The 26,567-nt window shown below is 38.4% G+C and overlaps 3 protein-coding genes across 9 annotated transcripts in view; all 3 read left to right on the forward strand.

Annotated features, from left to right (window-relative positions):
• The first annotated feature begins 10,977 nt into the window (after positions 1-10,977).
• LOC117983921 (carbonyl reductase [NADPH] 1-like) lies at positions 10,978-15,576 on the forward strand. Of its 3 annotated transcripts, none has more exons than XM_069499491.1 (3): positions 10,978-11,017; positions 13,967-14,042; positions 14,692-15,576. In XM_069499491.1, the coding sequence occupies exon 3, from the start codon at positions 14,719-14,721 to the stop codon at positions 15,571-15,573; it is 855 nt and encodes a 284-aa protein (XP_069355592.1). In that variant the 5' UTR covers positions 10,978-11,017; positions 13,967-14,042; positions 14,692-14,718; the 3' UTR covers positions 15,574-15,576. The 3 variants fall into 3 exon arrangements, with proteins under 3 accessions (XP_069355592.1, XP_069355593.1, XP_034826456.2); XM_069499492.1 differs by having other exon boundaries at positions 10,993-11,017; positions 13,967-14,038; XM_034970565.2 differs by lacking the exon at positions 10,978-11,017 and having other exon boundaries at positions 13,869-14,038.
• On the forward strand, positions 11,802-12,722 carry LOC117983828 (carbonyl reductase [NADPH] 3-like). Its single transcript, XM_034970458.2, has one exon. It carries the CDS (start codon positions 11,850-11,852, stop codon positions 12,702-12,704), a length of 855 nt encoding a protein of 284 aa, XP_034826349.1. The 5' UTR covers positions 11,802-11,849; the 3' UTR covers positions 12,705-12,722.
• A 640-nt stretch (positions 15,577-16,216) lies between the features above and the next one.
• LOC117983815 (snake venom 5'-nucleotidase) overlaps positions 16,217-26,567 on the forward strand; it is a 29,625-nt gene continuing 19,274 nt past the window's right edge. The window contains exons 1-12 of one of the 5 annotated variants that reach the window (XM_069499758.1): positions 16,217-16,372; positions 17,251-17,435; positions 20,320-20,433; positions 21,451-21,558; positions 21,743-21,829; positions 22,700-22,866; positions 23,011-23,109; positions 23,485-23,607; positions 23,889-24,054; positions 24,409-24,587; positions 25,289-25,444; positions 26,387-26,566. In XM_069499758.1, the coding sequence (XP_069355859.1) occupies positions 17,276-17,435; positions 20,320-20,433; positions 21,451-21,558; positions 21,743-21,829; positions 22,700-22,866; positions 23,011-23,109; positions 23,485-23,607; positions 23,889-24,054; positions 24,409-24,587; positions 25,289-25,444; positions 26,387-26,566 (1,539 nt within the window). In that variant the 5' untranslated portion in view covers positions 16,217-16,372; positions 17,251-17,275. Of the gene's footprint in view, positions 16,373-16,467; positions 17,436-20,312; positions 20,434-21,450; positions 21,559-21,742; positions 21,830-22,699; positions 22,867-23,010; positions 23,110-23,484; positions 23,608-23,888; positions 24,055-24,408; positions 24,588-25,288; positions 25,445-26,386; position 26,567 lie in introns of those variants that run through there. The other 4 variants (XM_069499759.1, XM_069499762.1, XM_069499757.1 and 1 more) reach the window with 4 other exon arrangements.

Genomic DNA, 26,567 nt, shown 5'->3' on the forward strand with positions numbered 1-26,567 from the left:
TTGTAAAACCACATTCTAGAACAGACTTTTATTTATTTTTATGCATAATAGTTTTTGTTTTATCGTGCAAAATGTCGAAAAAATACGACTGTAGTACGGAACGCTTAGTGCGCTAGTCTGTCTCGCACTTGGCTGTTTTTTTTAAAATCTAGGAATATTATACTTACCTTGTTAGAGTTGTTAAGCTAAACCCTAGCTATTGAGATACAGAATAGGGCTGCAGAGCAGTGTAATCTTCCCGATATGTAATTAGTATGTAGTATATAGGCCACTAGCATCATTATACACACGTAGATTATAATAAAAGTCAAGGAAAAATAGTACCCTAGGTTTCCAAGGTTGCCTACCACACATCCTGCATCTACCGCATTCCTTTGGATGCAGGTGTGCTCGTATATAATTAGCTCCAGTAAAGACCTACTTATTTAAACTGGAATCGGGTATTTGCCTACTTTTTTAATTTGATAAATATTATTACTTTATTATAAACTAGGATAAAAATAAAAATCCAACAAAGATTTACAAAGTTACAGGCATTTTAATTTTGGAGTGGGAGTCTTATCTATCCCTTTCTTGCAAAACGAAAATTTGTATGAAACCGCATGAAGCTAATATGGCATTAGTGAGGTGTGACTTCAAAATGCTATATCGCTATCTCTGTCTAATCAGAAATATTTAAAGGCTTATAACTTTTTTGTTATTCGATCGATTTATTAGTTTTTCAGTTTACGTCATTACTTTTGTCCTAGTCTAAATATATAAAAGGAAAAGGTGACTGACTGACTGACTGACTGATCTATTAACGCACAGCTCAAACTACTGGACGGATCGGACTGAAATTTAGCATGCAGATAGCTATTATGACGTAGGCATCCGCTATGAAAGGATTTTTGAATATTCAACACCTAAGGGGGTGAAATAGGGGTTTGAAATTTGTGTAGTCCACGCGGACGAAGTCGCGAGCATAAGCTAGTTTATAATAAAGTAATAAAAAAATTGTAGTCAAATACTCAATTTAATAGGCTAGTATAGTTCCCGACAATTCGAGATGGCAATCGAGGAGGAAAGCCCCGCACACCCCCACAGCTCCCGCGCTAACCCGGTGCGGGCGAGCGCAGGTGACGCGACGGTGTGCGGAGCGTCCCCCCACCTCTTACCCCGATTGCCATCTCGACCTGTCGCGGACTACAGGTAGTTACTCTGTTGGTGCTTTGTTATTCCTTCTCCATCATAATATTATTAGTTAGTTTCCATTGCCTTATATATTACTTCGTAAGGACAGGCCCATTGAACAGTCAAAATGGCACCGGTCCGTTGGTCCTGAAATGTTTATTTAGCACCAATGCGACCTCAGTGACGTCTGGATTTCAAACGGGTCGTACATTAGTATCTAAGAGGTGGCGCTGATTTATTTGGTTCCAAAACTGTGAAAAATTTTGTTCTCTTGGGCATATCTTGTCATTTATATCCATGGTAGTTTCATTATTTTTTTAATAAAAAAATCTGGGATAATATTTTATCATCAACTAGCTGATGCCCGGAACTTCGTACTCGTGGATTTAGGTTTTAAAAATCCCGGGGGACTCTTTGATTTTCCGGGATAAAAGTAGCCTATGTCACTCTCCAGGTCATCTATACTCATGCAAAAATCACGTCAATCCGTTGCACCGTTGCGACGTGATTTAAGGACAAACCAACAAACAAACACACTTTCACATTTATAATATGGGTAGGTACTGATATCGTCATTCGTCATTATAATTTCAGCCTATCGCCCCCATACTGCCACGTAAGTACGGGTCTCCTCTCAGTGAGACCATTGTTTTACTATAAAACCTTAAATCCTACTGTATATAAACCCATGACCCACATCGGCCGGTTAATTGAATGACTAAAACAATTTGAATAACAAAATACGGAGTTGCTAAACATTTCAATGTCGTATCGGAAAAATCTACTACTTTAGAAGATATAAACCTGCCTCATTGAGTTAAGACCATGGAGCAGCAGACTCAAATATAGAAGTACAGTACGCGGCCGAAAGTAATATACGTCGACCTTCAGAAGAAAGAAGAAAGAAAGAAAGATGAATTTATTTGTTGTTGGTGTCACAGATAAAAACAAAGTACAAATGTAACATTTTCATCTGTGACACCACCCCACATGGGTGTGTACAGCTCAGCATAATGTCTTGCATCATATGCGTTAACACACATAAGATGCAGGACGCTGATTTTCAGCTGTGACCCGGAGAAGAGAGAAGAGACAGCTTTATAAAGCACTGTCTCTGTCGTTGAGACCGATAAAACGTCATATAGGTATGAGACACAGCTCGCTCTACAAAGCCGAAATGACATTCTAAAGACCGATGTATATTACTTTCGGCCACGTACTGTACTTGTCTAATGCCCGCGACTTCGTCCGCTTGGACTTAAGTTTTAAAATCTCGTGGGAACTCTTTAATTTTCGGGAATCAAAAGTAGCCTATATTCTTTCCCAGGGTGCAAGCTATCTTTGCACCAAATTTTATCGAGATTGGTTAAATGGATGGGCTGTGAAATGCTAGCAGACAGACAGACAGACACATTATCACATAAGTACCCTTATTATAATCAGTACCCTTATTATAAATGCGAAAGTGTGTTTGTTTGTTGGTGTGTTGGTTTGTCCTTGAATCACGTCGCAACGGTGCAACGGATTGACGTGATTTTTTGCATGGGTATAGATAAAGACCTAGAGAGTGACATAGGCTTCTTTTTATCCCGGAAAATCAAAGAGTTCCCATGGGATTTTTAAAAAAACTATTTCCACGCGGACGAACTCGCGGGCATCAGCTAGTTTATAATATTAGTACGGATATGGATGTTACTCGTTACTCTATAGAGATTGATATGATAGATACTCTAGTAAAACACAACTCTCCGGTACTATTCCATTGACATTAAACTACTTTACTATGGCTTTATGGCCTAAGAGCAGCGCGAACCAGACCTTCCTTATTTTATAAAAGCTAAAAGTTTATCTGCGTTAATTTGTCCCCAAAACTGGGAAGAACGTTTGTTCGGATGTTTGTTTGAATCATGGTGACTTTGGGAGATAACAGGCAATAAAGTTGTGAAAAATCCTACGTCAAAGTATATAGTCTAATTTTTTTATATTTTCTTCAGAATAATATTAGAAATCACGTCATGCGTTGCCAGACACTTTGCATTGTATTGTGCCTGGCATAGGGTTGCCACGACACAAAGAGTCTGGCAATGCATCAAATGCATGACGTGATTTCTAATGCTAAGAATTCTGAAGAAAATATAAAAAAAAATAGACTTTATATACTTAGACGAAATTTTTTTTACACCTTTATTACCTGTTATCTCCCATAGCCACCAGGATCCAAACAAACATTCCTCACAGTGTTGGAGACAATACGCAGATAAACTTTCAGCTTTTATAAAGTAAGGATGATCTGGCACACGCTGGCCCTCTCTCTATTACCTAGAAGTCAACGATTAGAGTTAATTCCATAGTATCAGCGCACACGGTAGCATGGTTTTATGGGTAGCCCTATAATACGGTCTGCGCGATATGTAGAGCTACACCAAAAGGTGGGTATGTACTATGTAGCTCAAACTAAGTATTAAGGAGACTTGGCATTAAAATAATAATACCTTGTTAGAGCAAGCTAGGTGTATAGAAAAGCTCTGAAGAGTGATAGGGACATCAACACAGATTTTTGTCTTAGTCATAGTTTAGCTTTTTTTTGTTGGGCACGTTGTAGTTTGTGCCCAACAAACCTCTGTGATAGTAATTTATTGCGAATATTACTAGTTTTTGTTTAGTTTTCTCTTTTAAATTTAGTATTGAAAGTGTGTAGAAGATATTTATGGTGCTTTGATAGGTCAGTCAGTCACATTTTCCTTATATAAATGTTTAGATTATTGTAAGCCAGCTGATGCCTGCGATTTCGCCCGCGCGGATTTAGGTTTTTCAAAATCCCATAGGAACTCTTTGATTTTCCGGGATAAAAAGTAGCCTATGTGTTAATTCAGAGTATAATCTATCTCCATTTTACTAGGTACGTGTTTTTACAAGTTTTCTTTAAAAATAACAAAGAATAACAATAAAATTCTAAGCTCTAAAATATGCAAAGTTTTAAAATTTCAAAACACGTTTGACGCAATTAATGTCTAGGACTAGTCTATAAAATCTAGTTTAATAAACAAACATATTATTAATCCAGTTTTATACACGGAATAACATTTTTAATTATGCTGTTGCACGAGAATTTACCTACCTACTAAGTAAATAGAAAAAAATGCGGACAATTTTTTTTAAATACACTAAGATTTCTCAAAGAGTTTATTTCATAACTAGCTGATGGATTTTGGTTTTTTAAAATCCCGTGGGAATTCTTTGATTTTCTGAGATAAAAAGTAGCAAATGTCACTTTCCAGGTCTTTAACTATACCCATGCAAAAATCACGTCAATCTGTTGCTCCGTTGCGACGTGTTTTGAAGGACAAACCAACAAACCAATAAACCAACAAACAGACACACTTTCGCATTTATAATAAGGGGTACTGATTACTGGATTTATTTTTTAGCCAGTAAATAAACTCCACTAATTCGCAAATATTTTAAAAGGATAATAAATTCAAGCTGCAGAGGTGAAGGTTAGACGGAGCGTATATTGGCGTGCATTTTTAAGTATATTGTTTTATTTAGGGGGAGGGGAGGGGGAGGGGAGGGGGAGTTTAAGTGGACAGACGACATCCAACGAGCCGTAGGGAGACGCTGGATTCAGGCGGCGCAAGACCATGGCATGTGGAAGTCCCTACAACACAAGAGATTCATGCCCAGCCGTGGACGATACTGCTCCACATAGTAATTTATATAATACTCTATTGTGGGTTTAATAACTTGAATTCTACAAAAAAAAAGTTTATTTTATTTTCGTAATAGGCCTATATAAATTAAATTTATGCGTTTAAACACCGTATCTAATTAGTTTATAAAAGATTATGGCGAAAAAAGTTTATTAAAGGATAAGTTTTCTCGAAATGTTCTGCTACATACTACGTAAAGGTGGATTTATTTTAATTATCATAATTCAATTTCATTTCATTTCATTTAATAATACAGTATACCTACACCCTACCTACAGTGGCTGGCAACAAATATTGTCATCAACCTTTAGAATTTAGAATTTCGGCTTTGTAGAGGGTTGTCTCTGTCACTCATACCCGTGCTCATACCTATTACCTATGTGACGTTTAGTCGGTCTCAGCAACTGACAGAGACAACGCTCTACGAAACCGCTATCTCTTTCTGAAGGTCGATGTAATATATTTTCTGCCGGTTGCTGTACACAGGCCGCGCGCGGTGATTACGTATCTCGTGACAGGCTTGCGACAGGCGTAAATCTCGCGATCATTGCTGTCAAACGTTCGGCTAGAGAGAGACAGCAATAGCCACAAAGCAAAATAAGAAGAAGAAGAAGAGAGACTGCAAATAAACTGTCACATTGTTACTGCTTACATTGTTACAGCAATAGCCACAAAGCAAAATAAGAAGAAGAAGAAGAGAGACTGCAAATAAACTGTCACATTGTTACTGCTGTCGCGTTGCTATCGCTACTGCAACGTTTTACGTTATCACTCCGCCGGTCCGTTTCTCGTCCGGGTACAAGATAGTATAACTTTTTTTTTCTTTTTAGCACCTAATCTTCACAACCCAATAGGTCCCCACGACGCTCGAGTAAATCTCTATTTTGCCTCTTGGGCTCCGCTACTATTAGTACATAGCGCGTAATCCGAACTATAATAGAGTATCGAGTCTGCGTAAGGGCGTCTAAGAATTGGGTCTAGGTAAATAGGTTTAGGTAGACCTATGCCTACTGCAGATGGTGTTCTAGTGACACAGTTAACCTGTCTAAATATATAAAAAGAAAAGGTGACTGACTGATTGATTGATCTATCAACGCACAGCTCAAACTACTTGACTGATCGGGCTGCATATAGCTATTATGGCGTACATCTGCTAAGGATTTTTGAAAATTAAACTTCTAGGGGGTTAAATAGGGATTTGAAATTTGTGAAGTTCACGCAGACGAAGTCGCGAGCATAAGCTAGTAAAATATAACTGTTTAATTAACTTGTCGTATCGACACCTTTTAGGAAAAACATCGTAAGTATCTTATTTTTCATACTCATATTTTTTAAAGAGCAACCGCCGAGTTTCTTGCTGGTTCTTCTCGGTAGGAAAGGCATTCCGAACCAGTGGTAGATGCATCCGACTATTCGTAAGTGCTTGTAAAAGTTTATACGAATAAAAAAGATTTTATTTTATTTTTATTCTTTTATTTTCGTAACCTAGGTTTTATAAAATCCCGTGGGAACGCTTTGATTTTCCGGGATACTTCAACTATACGCATGCAAAATATCACGTCACTCGGTTGCTCCGTTGCGACGTGATTGAAGGACAAACTAGCAAACCAATAAACCAACAAACCAACAAACAAACACACTTTCAAATTTATAATAATATATACTAGCTGGATGCCCGCGACTTCGTACGCGTGGGTTTAGGTTTTTAAAATCATGTGAGAACTCCGGGTTGCAAGCTACCTCTGTACCAAATTTCGTCAAAATCGGTTGAACGGTTGAGCCTTGAAAAGCTAGCAGACAGACAGACAGACAGACACACTTTCGCATTTATAATATTATAGTATGAATGGGTACTGATATGGGTACTGATTTTTAAACAACTGGATGGATGCAATTTTTATCTTTTGTTTATATTTCGCAGTGATAAACTAAATACGAGAGTTAGCCATTTCAAGTTCAAAGTAAGTACCTACCGAGACTGAATAATAATATTTAAATTTGTAGGCAAGTGCAGTAATTGTAGAACGCGTTCACGTTCCGTTTTGTTACATATTTATTTGCACGAGATTTGCACACTCATCACGCACCATAACGCTTCGGAACCACTGCAAGAGTAATTCTACCACCAGCCAGCGGTTAGATTGCAGTGGAGGACTAACTTGTGATGGGATACATCTAGGGTTGCCAGATCTTAAAACCGAAAAGCCGAACAGACCAGCCAGTTTACCCGGACATTTGGGTAAAAAGGCCGGACAATCTTAATTTTTCACCCTTAGCATAACACAAAAAAAACAAGGCTTTTATATTTTTTACCTTCAAATCTCCTCAAATTCTAATAAAATAATAATAGAATAAATGAACCAATCTTTTTTTTAATAATCACTTGTTAATACTACTTATTTGAATAGATGCACAGAATATGGCAACTGTGCCCAACAAAAAAGTGGATTTATCATTTAGGTATTTTAAAACCCTGTGGGATCTCTTTGATTTTCCGGGACAAAAAGTTGCTATGTCAATTTCCGGGACGCACACTTCAAAAATTCCGTGGAAACTCTTGCATTTTCCGAGATAAAAAGTCTATGTCAGTCCCCGGGATGTAAGCTAACTCTCTACCAAATTTCATCAAAATCGATTAAACTGTTGGGCCGTGAAAAGCTAGCAGACAGACAGACAGACACACTTTCGAATTTATAATATTAGTAGGTACCTATGTAAAGTATGTATGTTTAGAGTAATTAATATAATAAATGTAATAATTAGGTACCTATATTTTTTTATAAAGATTTCTCGATCAGATACCTAAGCTGTGCTAATTTTCTAATTGGTTAATGTCTACTTTTAGCTTAAATAACAAAAAAATATACTTTGCTACCTTTAAAATATATTTAACTTTTAAGTATAATTAGTGATTATTTTACTTTTTGTGCTTTATTTTTATTTAATGTCCATAATATTTATTTTAATTTGAAGATATAAAGATGTCTGGATCAGATTACCTTAACTAGGTAATTTAAATAATAGTTTACATTTTAATAGGAGATGGACAAAAATTGTATGGACACGTGGACGCGGACATTTTAAATATACCTACAGAGATAATATATATGCAATTTAATAGTAAAAAAAATTCTATTTTAAGAAAAAAAAGGTCGCATGTTGTCCATCCATTTCGTTCCATCTCCATTCCATCTCGTTTCTGATTATAGTTTAAGTATGTACTTACCTACTTTACAAAAAATATAATAATAATAGGAGTAATTAGGTAGCTGTACCTATTAATTTCTTTTTGTGTATTATTTTACAAAAAATCCATTTAGTCGCTTGTTTTAAGTAATTTTTTCAAGAATATTACCTATATTGTAGGTACAATCGTTTTCCTTTAAATTAAGTAGGTAAATACCTACCTGGATTTATGAGTAGGTATGCAGTTTTAAACAGCATCGTACTGAAACTCTAGGACGTATAGACAAGACTTTTTCTGATAAACTAATGATATCGACACGTTAAAAATCTTCTGTTGCTTATCCGCCCTTTTGCATTAAAACTTGGTTCAAACTAGCGATTCTTCTTCCTGCGCCCGCCGTTCTCTCAATTTTGTGGATCGTGGCTCCTCTTAGATCCAATCTTTGCTACGATGTTTTTCCATTTCCCTCTGTTTCTTGCCGCGTGTGTGTGTGTCAACTGTCGACCGTCTCTTTTATTTGGTCTGACCAACGTCTCAGGCTACGTCCGCGGGGTCTCATTCCTTCGATCTTTCCAGTGACCATGAGTTTTTCAATATTGCTGGCGTCCTTTCTTGCGATGTGACCGAAGTACTCGAGGGTCCTCCGCAGACAGATGTTAGATAGCCTCATTTTTAGGGTTCCGTACCTCAAAAGGAAAAACGGAACCCTCATAGGGTCACTTTATTGTCTGTCTGTCTGTCAGTCTGTCAAAAAATCTACAGGGTACTTCCCGTTGACCTAGAATCATGAAATTTGGTAGGTAGGTGGGTTTTATAGCTGGTATTAGGGGAAAAATCTGAAAACCGTAAATTTGTGGTTACATCACACAAAAAAAAAAAAATTGTGGTCATAAACTAATAATTAGTATTTTCAATTTTCGTAGTAAGGTAACACAAGTGGGGTATCATATTAAATGACTTGACCTGTGCATTCTAAAACAGATTTTTATTTATTTTTTTGCATCATAGTTTTTGAATTATCGTGCAAAATGTCGAAAAAAGCGCGAGCCTGACTCGCACTTGGCCGGTTTTTATTTCTAGTGATTCTAGCGACTCTACAATCTACATCCATGAATGTATACAACAGCAAAAAATAAATAAAATATGCTTAGAAACTTACAAAGTAGAGAAAACTAATTAACAAATACATGGCGAGAGGAAAATAATTAGGTATAGGTACGTACGAGGTACCTACATTATTATTTAGATATCAATAAAACTAGCATAAAACATAAAATACCTTTAGTTTTTTATTATGACAGATATTAATAGTAAAGAAAGGACTTAGATAATAAAGAAGGTCTTATTTACATTTTACAACCTAGGCGCAGTACTACAAGTAAGGAGCTTACCAGTGGCGGATCAAGACCGTTGGAGGCCTTTTTTAGGGTTCCGTAGCCAAATGGCAAAAAATGGAACCCTTATAGATTCGTCATGTCTGTCTGTATGTCTGTCTGTCTGTCCGTCTGTCTGTCCATCCGTATGTCACAGCCACTTTTTTCCGAAACTATAAGAGCTATACTGTTGAAACTTGGTAAGTAGGTAGATGTATTCTGTGAACCGCATTAAGATTTTCACACGAAAATAGAAAAAAAAACAATAAACTTTTGGGTGTTCCCCATACTTAAAACTGAATCTCAAATTTTTCACGTATATATTATAATGTGTCCCAGCCAGCTACGTCCGCCGTACGACCCATCAAATGTCCCCTTTGTTCTTGTTTGAATACTCCAAGCCTTTATTCAATAGTCAAAAGTCTAAACATTTATTCAAAGTAGGTAAAAAAATTACGCTTTTTGATAGTCGGTTTGCATTTGTAAGATGACGATATAGTGGTGATAATTTTTATGCGAACTTAAAACTAAAGCTACGAGGGTTCCAAACGCGCCCAGGTCTGAGAAGAGCCCACACCGCGCGTCCGAGGCGCACCGACGAAGTGCGTCTCCCACGCGGGGACCCAACGGGCGACAACTGCACACTCCGCGCACGTCGCCCGCGTCCCATTCTCCGCCTCGTCCACTGTGCCCTCTGCTATGTCAATGACACGCGGAGAAATTTCCCCCTGCCAGGCCATTAGCCATGGCTAACAATATTCCCGAAGAGAGATTATTAGCCATGTTACCGGGGTGCACCGACTCGAATACTGCTCTTCCCCTCGGATGCCCGATGCATCCAAAAGGGACCAGCAGCACCCAGGCACACTGGGAGGTTACCTGGTTGGCACCCCACGATGACTTAGCCTAATACTTACCTATACCACATGAGTAGATATCCTATACCTACTTTATTACTTAGACTCAACTTCATTAGCACGTTTAATAATAAAGATGCTAAAGATGTTCGATTTTAGTTGTAGTTGAGTTATTAAGTATACAATTTTCATACCTAGCAACACTGTTGAGATAGGAAGGTAATAAATTCAAAGTGTTAATTGATTCCTGAGTCAAGGTTTTATGTATTCTGATTTTTGAGGTATAGCCACATGAGTGGATATAGCCATAGCCCTTATCATCTATGAGGACAACTTTTAAACAGGTTGTAGTAGGTAGGTAGGTACCATGTACGAACCTTGAACTCTGTTCACAATAATTAATAATCCTATATGACCTTTTTCTTATCTATTCCATTCATTACAAATTAGTCCTTGACTGCAATCACACCTTTTCTTCGCTGGTAAACACCCCGCCTGTGCGCTGGTACGCATCCCGCACAAGAACGGGTATGTGGGAGTTGGGACTCACTGGCAATTGTTACAGCCTTCAGCATACCCACTAAAAACCCAGCGGTATCTTCCGCGTCAAGTATGGGCGTCTCAGGATCCCGGATATCGGATGCGACTGAGACATCCTGACGTTGAACCGGCACAGGTTTACAGTTTAGGTACACCCAATACCTAAGGCGGGAGAAGGTGAGCATAACGTCTCCTTCTCTCCCTCTTCTGCGGAGCGGGTGGTACGGTAAGTGAAGGTACCTACGGTATGTGCTAAGTAGGTAGGTAAGTAGGTATTAAGTATGCCAAAAAATTAGGAACTTAAGTAGGTTATAAAAGAGCGTCGATTTGACCTGCAGCTCGTTCCAGCAACGCACAAGACTGCAAATACTATTTTATACATGGCATAATCTTGTACCTATATCAAATATTTGAAAAGAGCAACCGCCGAGTTTCTTGCTGGTTCTTCTCGGTAGGAAAGGTATTCCGAACCAGTGGTAGATGCATCCGACTATTCGTAAGTACTTGTAAAAGTTTATTCGAATAAAAAAGATTTTTATTTAGTTATTTATACTTACCTAAGTATTATATTTTTATATTCGTTAATGTAGTATACGCCGCGCAAATTGCTAATACGCGTGGCCGTCATTTAAGTGGCGTCAGCACTAGACTGAAATTTCGAGCTGGTGATACCTACCTATATTTTTATTTCAGCTGACATCAAAATGTCGTCATTTCAATGTTAATGAGACATGGTTCCAGCGCAATAGCAATGCGCGGGACTTATAAGTAGGTAGGTAGGTACATCAGTAAGCTAAATAAGTACCTAAATAAAACTAAAATAATATTACTTATCATTTTTTCTACAGCCGTTATCACAGCTACCTAATGAAACAAAAACAATCGAATCGAGTTATTCAATATTCACATCTCTCGCCTCACGCCTACTTTACTCATTGATTATTATTTGAACGTTGGTGGTGGAAGGTAGACTATCTATGAAGTCATAACGTAAGTCAAAACAAGCAAAATGGCGGAAAAAGTGGCAGTGGTCACCGGTGCGAATAAAGGCCTAGGATTCGCGATTGTGAAGGGATTGTGTCAAAAATACAAAGGAATCGTATACCTAACAGCGAGAGATGAATCAAGAGGCTTAGAAGCTGTGAAAAAGTTAAACGATCTCGGATTAAAACCGCAGTTTCATTTACTTGATGTGAGTGATAAGAATAGCATAAAACAATTCGCAGAATACCTCAAAATAAAACACGGTGGATTCGATGTGCTTGTAAATAATGCAGCTGTTTTAGATTGGGATCAAGTTTACCCAACCTACGAAGCAGCTAAAAGAAATATCGAAACAAATTACAAAACTTTACTAAATATTGAAGAACTTTTGTATCCTCTGCTAAGAGATGGCGCTAGGGTCGTGAATGTGTCAAGCGCGTGCGGTCACCTTTCCAATTTACGCAATAAAAAATGGCTAGATTTACTAACGAAACAAGATCTGAAAACCGAAGATATAAATTATTTCGTTGATCAATATTTGGAAAGCGTTCAAAATGGTACGTTTAAAAAAGAAGATTTTGCAGATGACGGAAAACATGCAGAACATAGAGTTTCTAAAATAGCTTTGACAGCACTAACCATGGTACAACAGAAGAAATATCCAAATATGATCATAAATGCTGTGCACCCTGGCTATTTGGATACAGACATGGCTAAAATTAAAGGAGGAGTCGATCCAGATGAAGCAGCAAAGACTATCCTGTATCTGATTCTAGAAGCGTCGGCTAAGTTGAAAGGAACTTTTATGTGGTATAATAGGAAATTAGTCGATTGGTATGACGTTGATGGTGACTATTATTATAAACATGGAGTGGAATAAAGCATTAAAAATCTAAAAGACTTCTTTTTTAACCCAGTCAACGGGAAATACTCTTATAGGTTTTCTTGACAGACACGATAGACGGACAGACAGACATACAGACAGACAGACAGACAGACATACAAACAGTCAGACAACGAAGTGATCTTATAAGGGTTCCTTTGTAGGGTTCCGTAGGTAGGTACCTCAAAAGGAAAAAAAAAGAAATAAATAAAAATATTTTTTAGGCAATTAAACTTTTACTAAGTACTTTTGAATCGTCAAATGCAACTGCCACTGGTTCGGACTGCCTTCAAAATGTTTAATGTCCACTGAGATTTTGTCTCTGTCATTTGTATGGGATTACGTAACAGAGAGAGCGCTATACTAATTTCTTTCCGTGGATAAAGTAGGTATAGCTTTAACGGTGAAGTAAATCATCGAGAGAACGTCTGCATGCCTGAGAGTTCTCTATATTATGGTCTCAAAGATGTGTTGAGCCTGTCAATCCGCACTGGGCCAGTGTGGCAGACTAAGGCATAAACTCTTCTCGTTCTGAGAGGTAATCTGTGCTCAATAGTGGCCCGGTGGTGACTGGTTGATCATGAAGATAATGATAAATAGTAGCTATACCTAGTCCAATAATTAGCTGTGTACCTATTACTTGTTTGTTTATCGTTGAAGTTAAATAATTGAAATTTTATCAGAGTGATTAAAAATAGATTTATAATAACAGTAAGGTTAGTATAAAATTGACTTTAAAGATAGTATTATTCAGTGTGTTTACTTCTGTCCAAGCACAATGAAACTGGTGACTTTTTAAATTCCTTCAAATTCTGTCGCAAACAACTCTATCAAGAATACGATTTTTATTGCTAGTTTTAAGTTAATCACATACTAACTGATATTTATAATTTTTATGATAATGTTTTTACCAAAACTTCAAGGAAAATATTTCTAAATAAATTAAAATACATGTCAAAAATTGCGGAACTGGCACAGTCACTTCAGTACTGAGTAAACATACATACTTATCACAAATTTCGTCACTGGCAGCAGGCAAAATATAGCTAAGCGGTCAGAGCGTCGGGTGCGATCTAAGGAGACGTAGGTTTGAATCCTGCTGGTTCCGCAATTTTTGATATGTATTTTAAATTATTTAGATACTAAACTGATGCTCGCGAAAGTGGATTTTATGCGCTTTAATGTCAGCGCTCAAAAAGATGCAGTGCCAGACTGCGGTATTTGTCATAATATTATTAACACAATATTATTGTTTGCAGTTGCTATTGGTTGCCCTGATCGCTTGCGCATACGCGTCGTTCGCGACGGCCCTGAAGCGCGACGCAATTAGTGTATGTACCAGAATATGATAACTACTACATGGTTCCGAGTGTATCACGCGATCTGTAGGTTCCAGTGAAATTGTACTCTGAGAGCGACATGGACAATCCCGGGGTTAAATATTTTGGCCATCGTTCCACGCAATATACGGGATCAGCACCACCCAGTACTGAGATCGTACTTAGACTAACTGGAACTATTAAGCGATTGTACGATGGGTCGACTTTCCGAAACACGTAAAATATTTTGAGATAATATGTATAAATTAAAAATACGAGCTCATCTCTTATCTCAGACTTAAATGACACAAATAATCAATGAGAATGATAAATGAGAATACCTCAAGTAAGGCTGAACATAGCCATCTGTGAGTATGATAAGGAACTAGGTAGGTACTCATTTGCGGCATGGGCGAAAAATGTTGCTAGTTGTATTATATTAGTAGTTTTCGGTATTTTTGGGGTAGGGCACTTACCCGAACTGACCTTAGTAAGTAGTTAATCAGTAGGTAAGCTAATATAAGTAAATAAAACCATAATTGTAATTTATTATTACTTTTCAATTTTGTCTGTAGCCGTTATCGTAATGAAACGAAAACAATCGAATCGTTTTAGTTAACCACTTCTCACGTCTACTTTAGTCATTGATTATTTGAACATTTAAGGTAGATGAAAGTGTCAAAACAAACAAAATGGCGGAAAAAGTGGCAGTGGTCACCGGTGCTAATAAAGGCCTAGGATTCGCGATTGTGAAGGGGTTGTGCCAAAAATACCAAGGAATCGTATACCTAACAGCGAGAGATGAATCAAGAGGCTTGGAAGCTGTGAAAAAGTTAAACGATCTCGGATTAAAATCGCAGTTTCATTTACTTGATGTGAGTGATAAGAATAGCATAAAACAATTCGCAGAATACCTCACAAAAAAACACGGTGGATTCGATGTGCTTGTAAATAATGCGGCTGTTTTAGATTGGGATCAAGTTTACCCAACCTACGATGCAGCTAAAAGAAATATCGAAACAAATTACAAAAGTTTACCAAATATTGAAGAACTTTTGTATCCTCTGCTAAGAGATGGCGCTAGGGTCGTGAATGTGTCAAGCGCGTGCGGTCACCTTTCCAATTTACGCAACAAAAAATTGCTAGATTTACTAACGAAACAAGATCTGAAAACCGAAGATATAAATTATTTCGTTGATCAATATTTGGAAAACGTTAAAAAAGGTACATTTAAAAAAGAAGATTTTGCAGATGACGGAAAACATGCAGAACATAGAGTTTCTAAAATAGCTTTGACAGCACTAACCATGTTACAACAGAAGAAATATCCAAATATGATCATAAATGCTGTGAACCCTGGTTATTTGGATACAGATATGGCTAAAATAAAAGGAGGAGTCGTTCCAGATGAAGCAGCAAAGACTATCCTGTATCTAATTCTAGAAGCGTCGGCTAAGTTGAAAGGCACTTTTATGTGGTATAATAGGAAATTAGTCGATTGGTATGATGTTGACGGTGATTATTATTATAAACATGGTGTGGACTAAAGCATTAAAATCATATTAAAATCTACAAGACTTTTTTTAACCCAGACGTACCTACCTAAAAAGAGAGATTATTATATCACAAAAACCTCTAACTGTTTAACTTATCATTTTTAAGTCCGCTTGTTCAAGTGACACTGCGCAGCGGCCAGACGGGAGAACTATGTCCAACGCAACGGACCAAATCCACTGATCAATTTTCACTCCGCAATATTATTCTGATCGAAAGGAGGAGTGAACCTAAGTATCAACAGTAATGGCGTGTTTGATAATATTATAGTTGGTTCTATTCTATCTAGATGAAAAGAGCATCAAACCAGACAATTATTATTACTTTGGACAGGATCTATTTTAAGATATTATTATCGATGTTAATCATGTTGATGTCGCAGGGAAATTGAATTTTAAATTTTCACGGTCCCAAATTAGTTAAACAGTCAAGCGCAAAAGACGCCATAAAAGAGAAAACTGTTGTCTTACACCAATGTTACCCGTTAATATTTTTCTGTTTTCTTTGAAAATATTTTGACTTTGAAAATAGGACATCGCACTAAACATAAAAAGGAACGTAAATTTTGACAACCGATCGAATTTGACAGTTAATTAACTGACAGACGACAGTTTAGTTTTAGAAATAGAAGATAGAAGAAATTCCGTTTGTGGGTGTTGCTGTTGCGTTGTGATTTAAAACTCTAAAGATCGAGAAATATTAAAATCAAGCCATTATCCGTAGATTCTGAATAGAAGGCATTTATTTATATTAAATCTCGACATTTAAATAAGATATCCACCAACCTGTTTGGTAAGTTATGATATAATTTCGTTTTTAAAAATATTTAGCGCAAAATCGTATTCGACGAAAGGAATACAATTATTATATTCTTCGTAGTATGTAAACAAAAGGGTTTATTACGTGAATTGTCAGAGGAAATGTATTAAATATAATGTGTAGTATCAAGACATTGAAAAACGTTGTACGAGTGCCAAAATAAATTATTATCGCAGTGCCTTGACCTTATACTTTATAGTCAGACATAAGCGTTAGTGATACGGCATTGCGCAGCCCTAGTTTGACAAATTTTGCCTCAAACATCGTCTAAACTACCCATATAATACAGTAGGTCTTTTCCTCGTCTCAAAGTTTACAAATAACTTGCAGAAACCTAAAAAAATCTATTAAAAGTTAGTGACCTTGAGTTCCGTAAATTCTAAATTTAATAGGCACTCTAGTTCAGCTATTTCGTGCTGTGTGAAAAATGTGAATGTGAAAATAACATTTGTGCTATGTAACTGGGTGTATGAACAATTTTTTTAAACTCCATTACCTATGTAATTCAATTAAATATATAGATATAAAACAAATGTCTAGGATAACTAAAATATCTACTAAGATAAATATCAAGATAAAATTTGATCTAGTCTAAATTTATACATATTTAATGCTTACTTGATATACAAAGTTGTATCAATAATTAATTTATAGATATAGAGAAACAACACTTAGAATGTGTAATAAATTATTTCCCTTCCTCAAGAGAGACATTTAATATAAATTACAATGTGGCAGACAGTGACAGGGGACATATTATTTCTGTGCATGGATTTTTATTCTTTAGCACATAAGAATATTAAATCAATCTCAACCTTATGAATATTAAAATAGAGTTTACCTTGTTAAAGATAAAATCAAAGTGTACAATGCAAAATGGTTTTAGTGAGAACAGTGCGTACGATGGCATCATTTGCAGCACAGGCTGCTCTCAGATCACGATGGAGCTCGTTAATAGAGTCAACGAGTGTTGATGTACCAGGGGAGGTCACGGACGGAGTCCGTTCCGTTGTCGGATGGCTGAAACAGGCATGGTCTATAGTCTAAACATATAATTGCACTGTGCAATCGCTATTGCACTGTTGATAAATGTTTTAGTATTAGAGTCATTGTTGTTTTACTTATTAGTTTGTAGATCTATTAGGTACTATTTTTCTTTTATCTATTTGTTAATACAAATACTTAATCCATACTAATATTATAAATTCGAAAGTGTGTCTGTCTGTCTGTCTGCTAGCTTTTCACGGCCCAACGGCTTAACCGATTTTGATGAAATTTGGTACAGAGGTAGCTTACATCCTGGGGAAGAACATAGGCTACTTTTTATCCTAATCAAAGAGTTTCCACGGGATTTTTAAAAAACCTAAATCCACGCGGACGAAGTCGCGGGCATCAGCTAGTATTAAGTAATTTGCACGTTTGGTGTCCTACATTTCTCTCTAAGGGTGAGATCTATTGCTTAGACTTAAGACGTAAAGTCAAGAAGAGAGAAATAAAACAAGAGAAATGTATATCTCTTACATAAATCCGTCTCCTTTTAACTTGATCTTAAGTCTGAGCAAAGTCAGAGTGCGCTCTATAGATCTCCGCCTAAGTACTTATAAGATTTAGTTTTAATTAAAAAGCACTAGGTATAGCATAATGTGGCTAATTCTGTTTGTATACAATCTCTAAATATCTCTGAACTAAATTGACAGGTCTAATCTCAATCTAGTAATTCTATCCTTTTTCACAAGGAGCATTATGAAAGGAATAGCTATATAGTTTTAGATATCTGTCATTTTGATTTAGTTTAGAAATTGTGTACAACATAAAGAACCACAGTACTTACCTTCTATTTATTGCACCATGAGGATAGCTAAAGCATATTAAAAATATTTAGTACTTACTGTGTACCATTTTTTTTCTTCTATTCAAAATTACTAGTTGTAAATAAAATCTGAAAGTAGTTTCAATAATTCTTTCACTATTAGAAAGCTACTTTACCCCGAAGTAGCATAGGCTAAATTATTATGTCCATATTAAATATCCAGGTGAAGCCGGTTAGATCAGCTAGTATTATTATAAACTAGTTGCCCTGGCGAACTCAGTACCGCCTAACAGTCGATTCCTTTTCAGGAATTTTTTAAAAATTTTCTCTGTAAGAACCATCCCCGTACTTCAAGGAATATTATGAAAAAAGAATTAGCGAAATCAGTTCAGCTGTTCTCGAGATTTGCGATCAGCAACACATTTAGCGATTCACGTTTATATTATAGAGACTAGCTAATGTCAGTATGTATCTATTAAGTTTAAATGTAAATCGTGCACCACCTATTCTACGTTAATCCATAATCCAGGTCTAACTAAGTACCTATATCTAAACGTCTTCTAGCCAAGCGTCCTCTATCTTAGGCTGCATTATCACTTGCCAGCCAGTCTGATTGAAGCGGCGTGATTGAAGGACAAACTAGCACACTTTCGCATTTATAATACCTATGAGTAGAGTGCTATAGACCTATTTGGCAGTGTTAAATTACTTTGACATTGTGCGAACACCTGTTACAAATTATTGTAATAGCCCCTAGCCTTGAGCTGTCCACTTTTGATCTGTGACCAATTTTTAGGGTTCCCTACCTCAAAAAGAAAAACGGACCTCTTATAGGATCAGTTTGTTGTCTGTCTGTCTGTCTGTCTATCGGTCTGTCACGAAACTTACAGGCGGCGCAAGACCGTGGCGTATGGAAGTCCCTATAAGAGACCTATGTCCTAGTGGACGTCTATCAGTTGATTATAATGATGGCATTGGCGTAGGATTACATTGTTAATTTTCACGGCACGACATCGTGTCGTGAGTGGTAATGCGACGTCGTGTCATGTGTATAATCTGCGACAGGTTGAGATGGCAATCGGGACATGAGGCGCGGAGACGTCTCGCACACCCCACCTCACCCGCGTTCGCCAGCACCGCGTTAGCGCGGGGGCTATGTGGGTGACAGGTCGTTCCCTCCTCTATTGCCATCTCGACCTGCCGCGACTATGTGTTTTGGCCCCACAAAAGTGCAGACTAAAATAATGCTAGGTACTCGTAAGTTGATATTTCATATTATTTTCATATTTAAGTACTAATACTATAACTAGGTTTGATGGCCTCTTTGTCACGCGAACACAATAGCTAACACCGCGTCCACACCAATAAAATTTGCCTTGTGCGTCGGTAGGTACAGAGTAACTAACTAGAATCATCAACTAAATAAAATAGGTAGAATCAAACAAAACAGGAGTGGTAGGTTCTAAACGGGCAGTCTGCACATCTACTTCGTCGTGAATTGATGACGCGTCACAATCTTGCGCGGCCTGAATTCAGCTTCGCAACCCGCTGAGCTAAATTCGATGCCGCTTTAGATAAATTCAATAGTCAAATAAGTATGACGCAGGATATTGATGTAAATGTATGTAAATGGACTCCATGGTAACTTCTACCCAATTACCTACGATTAAGGTGGTTTGATACATCCAGCCGCGAAAATTCAAATTTTAGTTAGTTTTTCGAAAATAGTAATCATACATCGAAGGCTATTAATGAGTTTTGCGGGCATAACATTTATGCATCTACATGTTTTTCCATAAAAACTTTCAAAAATACTCATTTACCTACTTCATATTTGTGCAAATCTGGGAAAATTCAGAAAATATTCTTTCAGGAACAAATATGAAGTTTTTATTACCATAAGCTTTCGATGTATGATTAGTCTACTATTAATTTTATAATTAATTTTCGCGGCCGGATCTACCAAACCACCTTAATGAATTTCTTGCTGGTTCTTCTCGCTAGGAAAGGCATTCCAAACCAGTGGTAGAATGCATTTAACCATTCAAAAATAGGTAGGTACTTGTAAAAGTGCATTTAAATAAAAATAATTCTATTCTACAGGCATCACTAGAGGTGAGGCAGGTGGGCAGGCGGGCAGTCAGTCAGTTGGCGGGGCGAGGGATGGCCGACGATGTACTCATAATACACTTCAATGATGTCTACAACATCGAACCAACTACGAGTGAGTACCTATTTATCAGACTATTAGTTGATGTCTACTATGAGATCTATAGAGCGCACTCTGACTTTGCTTAGACTTAAGGCAGAGTTAAAACGAGACAAAGCTATATCTCTTACATAAATCTGTCTCGTTTTAACTCAAACTTAAGTCTGAGCAAGGTCAAAGTGCGTTCTATTGATCTCAGTGTTAGTTTAACTTTGTCTCGACAGGTACGGAGCCACTGGGCGGTGCACTAAGGTTCAGCACGGCTGTGAAGGCGTTGCAGCATCTGAACCCCCTCGTGTTATTTAGTTTAACTTTGTCTCGACAGGCACGGAGCCAGTGGGCGGTGCACTAAGGTTCAGCACGGCTGTGAAGGCGTTGCAGCATCTGAACCCCCTCGTGTTATTTAGTTTAACTTTGTCTCGACAGGCACGGAGCCAGTGGGCGGTGCACTAAGGTTCAGCACGGCTGTGAAGGCGTTGCAGCATCTGAACCCCCTCGTGTTATTTAGTTTAACTTTGTCTCGACAGGCACGGAGCCAGTGGGCGGTGCACTAAGGATCAGCACGGCTGTGAAGGCGTTGCAGCATCTGAACCCCCTCGTGTTATTTAGTTTAACTTTGTCTCGACAGGCACGGAGCCAGTGGTCGGTGCACTAAGGTTCAGCACGGCTGTGAAGGCGTTGCAGCATCTGAACCCCCTCGTGTTATTTAGTTTAACTTTGTCTCGACAGGCACGGAGCCAGTGGGCGGTGCACTAAGGTTCAGCACGGCCGTGAAGGCGTTGCAGCATCTGAACCCCCTCGTGTTATTTAGTTTGACTTTGTCTCGACAGGCACGGAGCCAGTGGTCGGTGCACTAAGGTTCAGCACGGCTGTGAAGGCGTTGCAGCATCTGAACCCCCTCGTGTTATTTAGTTTAACTTTGTCTCGACAGGCACGGAGCCAGTGGGCGGTGCACTAAGGTTCAGCACGGCTGTGAAGGCGTTGCAGCATCTGAACCCCCTCGTGTTATTTAGTTTAACTTTGTCTCGACAGGCACGGAGCCAGTGGGCGGTGCACTAAGGTTCAGCACGGCAGTGAAGGCGTTGCAGCATCTGAACCCCCTCGTGTTATTCAGCGGCGATGCCTTCTCTCCTAGCATGTGTAAGTATTATACGTAGACTATTGACTACTTTTCGTTCTTCGAATCCGATGAAACTAGCAGAATTGTAATTATGAGCAGAAAAATATTAGAAGTTACTCCGTATTCGGACATTATTCTTCTTGGCCTAGAATATTTATACCAGTTTATAAAATCCAACTAATATTTGTGTGTGTTTTCTTTCAGTAAGCACATTCACAAAAGGCGAACAAATGGTACCAGTTTTGAATGAAATCGGCACGCATTGTGCTGTATTCGGGAACCATGATTTTGGTAAGAATTATTTTAATATATTTGGGTACCTGTGAACGCTGTTCTCATTTTTCAGCTCGTTAAAGGGCAGAAAACAGCTTGATGAAAAAATCGTTGATTTCCACGACAGACAAACTAGGAACCGTAATAAGCTTGCAACTCCTACGCTTCGCCTCGCGAACGTAGCAAAGTCATTTGTGGGAATGAGTGTAATCCATACTAATATAATATATACCATATAATATATTCAAGTAAAGATTTTTATATAAGCCTGTGAAGATGACACTTCTAAGGGCTCAATTTGGATGCCATAAGGCTACTTTGTCGTATTAGTTTACAAATTGCGAAAAACCAAATTAAATTTGAATTTCGCGGGCAGACCGTGTCCTTCCACCTTAAAGCCAAAATGCCTCAATCACAAGAAGCGCTGGAATAAACTGTCAAAAACTACCATTACAAATGTGGTATTATTTCAGACTCAGAACAAGGACTATTAGAAGTAGCCCTATTGTGACACTTGCTGTTAGAGCGAGATAGCTAAATGCATTTAAGCTCTTATTAGAACGTGACAAAATGATTATGTTTTGTGCTTATCACGTGGCCACTTTTTTGTTTGCCAAAATGTATTTGTACGTGAGATTTTGGCAAACAACGTGAAGTGAGGTTATGTTGACTGTTATGTTGTACAAGTATTGTAAATAAATAATTGATTCGCTTTGTTGTTTTTCGTTTTTGAAGTTATTGTGTAATGGTGGGTTGCAGTATACTAGGCTACAATAGCCGAAGCGAACGTAAAATAAACGGAATAACATTTCACAAGTACCTCTGCTTGAGCGAGAGGGACTGAGGGGGCCATGCTAGTTGCATATCTGGACATATCTGTGATTTCAGATTTCGGTCTGGACGTCCTATCAAACCTGGTCGCCCAGTGCAACTTCCCCTGGCTTATGTCAAATGTGATAGACAATGAGACTGGGCGACCACTCGGTGACGGCAAGATCACCCATGCGTTACTTTGCAACGGACATAAGATTGGACTCATTGGACTTGTGGAACAGGTATATCCTTTGTATACATATTTTCACGATATTTTAACGTCTATCGGTTAATGATGATGATGATGACTGTACCTATGTGCTAAATGACGCGTTGCTTCCGCATTCACTCCTACAATTTCTTCACATCTTTTTCTATGTTCGCAGGAATGGTTAGACACACTGGCAACAATAAACCCCGAAGAGGTGACGTTTATAGACTTCCTACAGGCAGGGAACAAGCTAGCTTCGCAGTTGAAACAAGAGGTAAGGTAGGGTTGTCCCTAATGCTCCTATGACGTTACTAACAGAACCAACGCTAACTAAACCCTATCTAAGTCCCTACCTAGATCGGTTCCTCCATCCCCATACCGATCCCAGACCAACCAATACAACATCAACTAGTCCAATCAACAGGAACCTCATTAGGCAACAACAACAATAGTAAAACCTACAGTACGCCACACACAATGTCTACTGGGAAGTGCCCCTGGCGAGAGCCAGACGAATAATCAATCGTGAAACACTGCGCGTCCGATTTTATATTCTCACAACGACGGTGGGGACAATGACGTGATGTTCAATGAACAATCTGTTTACAACTCGACAAATATTTTTTTGTTAATTCATATTATCTTTCAGGGTTGCGAATACGTCATAGCTCTGACGCATATGAGGACGCCTAATGACATCAAACTGGCTGAGGGCTGCAACGAGATTGATCTTATATTGGGAGGGCACGATCATGTGTATGAGGTTTTAGAGGTAAGACCAATAAATCAATCAATCTTTATACATATAATAATATATAAAACTAGATGATTCCCGCCACTTCGTTCATTCAGGTAGGTAGGTCTTATACTACAAGAGAAAAAATCCGTAAACCGTGAGTTTCTGATTCCATCACAAAATAAATGATTTGTGTTCCCAAAATATTTAGTTTACTAAATCACATCTAGATGGCGCAGTCGGTCATTACCTTGCAATGTAGACCTTTCGATATAAATATATTTGTAATTGTTTTATAGAAAATAATGTACATACAGGTAAACAACAAATACATAGTAAAGAGCGGCACCGACTTCCGGCAGTTCAGCAAAATCAACATCAACTTCGGGTCCGACATCGCCCGCGTCGAGATCACGGACGTGGATGTGAACAGCTCCTACGCTGAAGACCCTGTGCTCAAGGCCAAAGTTGACAAATATTCCGGTGAGTATAGTCCCCCATCGCCGGCTCACTACAGAGCACGGACAACATAGTAAAGAGCGGCACCGAATTATGGCAGTTCAGCAAAATCAACATCAACATCTAAATACCAATTTTCATCTATGTAACTTTAAAAATTACAGACTTTCATACGAACCATTTCAGACTTCCATACCCTATTTACCCCCCTTTTGGGAAGAATTTCGAAAAAGCCTTTTTTAGTGGATACCTACTCTTTACAAAGAACAGACCCTCCAAATTTCATGTCTCTAGGACCAGCGGTTTAGGCTGTGCGTTGATATTATAAGTCAGTCAGTCAGTCAGGATTTTGAATTTTATTATATACTTTATTTTTAGCCATGATTGACGGCAAAATGGACGAAGTGCTGGGCAAGTTCTGCGTGCCTCTAGAAGGAAGGTTCTCCGTGGTGAGACGCCAAGAGTGCAACCTGGGCAACTGGGTCTGTGACGTGCTGCTCGCTGCCACGGGCGCCGACCTTCTACTGCTCAACTCTGGGACCTTCCGATCTGATCAGGTTAGAAAGAACGTTCTAGAAGGAAGGTTTTCCATACTAAGCGCTAATAATATTCGCTGGATAACTAAGTGTGTGACATACTGCTAGCTATTAATGCTTAATTCTGGGACCTTCCGATCTGATCAGGTAAGAAAGAACGTTCTAGAAGGAAGGTTTTCCATACTAAGCGCTAATAATATTCGCTGGATAACTAAGTGTGTGACATACTGCTAGCTATTAATGCTTAATTCTGGGACCTTCCGATCTGATCAGGTAAGAAAGAAGGTTCTAGAATTCTAGAAGAGTGGTTCTCAATGTTAAGATGCTCTATTTAATAATCACTGAGAAATAATTTATTTTTGATGTAGTCAAATACCAAATACCAAAGCTGTGATAGCCTAGTGGTTAGGACGTCCGCCTTCTAATCGGAGGTTGGGGGTTCGATCCTGGGCACGCACCTCTAACTTTTCGGAGCTATGTGCGTTTTAATTAATTAAATATCACTTGCTTTAACAGTGAAGGAAAACATCGTGAGGAAACCTGCGTAACTGAGAGTTCTCCATAATGTTCTCAAAGGTGTGTGAAGTCTACCAATCCGCACGTGGCCAGCGTGGTAGACTATGGCCAAAACCCTTCTCACTCTGAGAGGAGACCCGTGCTTTGTATTGAGCCGGTGATGGGTTGATCATGATGATGAAATACCAAATTCTTATGACCCCAAGGTACACCCTGCGGGAGACTTCACCCTACGTGACCTGTCGACGATAATCCCCATGCGGGACCCCATCGTGGTGGTGGAAGCGAGTGGGGAAACCGTCATCAAGGTCCTGGAGAACGCAGTCTCCAAGTATCCCAGTTTGGAGGGCAGGTTTCCTCAGGTAAGCTTTTACAGGATATAGTCAAATCAGCGTCTTTTGATAAAACGTCAAAACCCTCGCTTAGTACCTACGGGAGCTTGTATGAAATACACAGATGTGACGTCATAAACGTTTGACGTAATGTGACGTACTTTTTTAGTTAAATCGATAATTTAAAATGGTTAGCAAACTCAAGACGTGGATTTTTACAAATTTTGGCAGGCCCTCTAGTTATCAATTCCTAAAAAATAAAATTGCTAACTTAGTGATTAACACTGATTGATAGACACCGAGCTCATTTGACATTTTGTTTTTAATCCATTGAAGGTTTTGTACGAAAAATTAATTTCATCAAACCTATTCGAAAAACTATGGAAGTCTGAGCTTTCTCTCTTCTGATTTTATATCTTCTATGGACTAAGATCTTTTATGAACTGTCAAAATGTAGCTCATATGTATAAATGTTAAATTTTTTCACGATTGTGTTTTATTTAAACTTTCAGTATAATGTCTACTAGCTTATTCCCGCGTCTTCGTCCGCGTGGACTACACAAATTTCAAATCCCTATTTCACCCCCTTAGGGGTTGAGTTTTCAAAAATCCTTAGCAGATGGATGCCTATGTCATAATAGCTGCATGCCAAATTTCAGCCCGATCCGTCCAGTAGCTTGAGCTGTGCGTTGATAGATCAGTCAGTCAGTTACCTTTTCCCAAAAAAAAGAAAAATAGTGTGAGTCATTAGGGGACAAAATATTTTTCTCGGGCGGCGTATATTGAATTCCTCGCTACGCTCAGGATTCTGCTTTAGGATCCCTTCGCTGCGCTGAAGATTCTACTTTGGAATCCTTCGCTTCGCTCTGAATTCAAAACAACGCCCTCGTTCAACAAAATACCACTTTGGACCCTTGTGACACCAATAACTACATATTTCTACGAAAAATCTTATTAGATTCTTTTCTCCAGGTAGCTGGCGTATCGTTCGCTTTCGACCCCAGCAAACCCCCAGGCGAGAGGGTTGCGCAGCAAGTCATCAAAATAGGGGACGAGTACTTGCTAAAGGACCAGAAGTACCGGCTGGCGATCAAGCAGTACCTACATTCTGGCAACGACGGGTTCACAATGCTACGCCAGTGTCCGGTGTTGG

Source organism: Maniola hyperantus, chromosome 7, assembly GCF_902806685.2.
Source record: "Maniola hyperantus chromosome 7, iAphHyp1.2, whole genome shotgun sequence".
Taxonomy (NCBI): domain Eukaryota; kingdom Metazoa; phylum Arthropoda; class Insecta; order Lepidoptera; family Nymphalidae; genus Maniola; species Maniola hyperantus.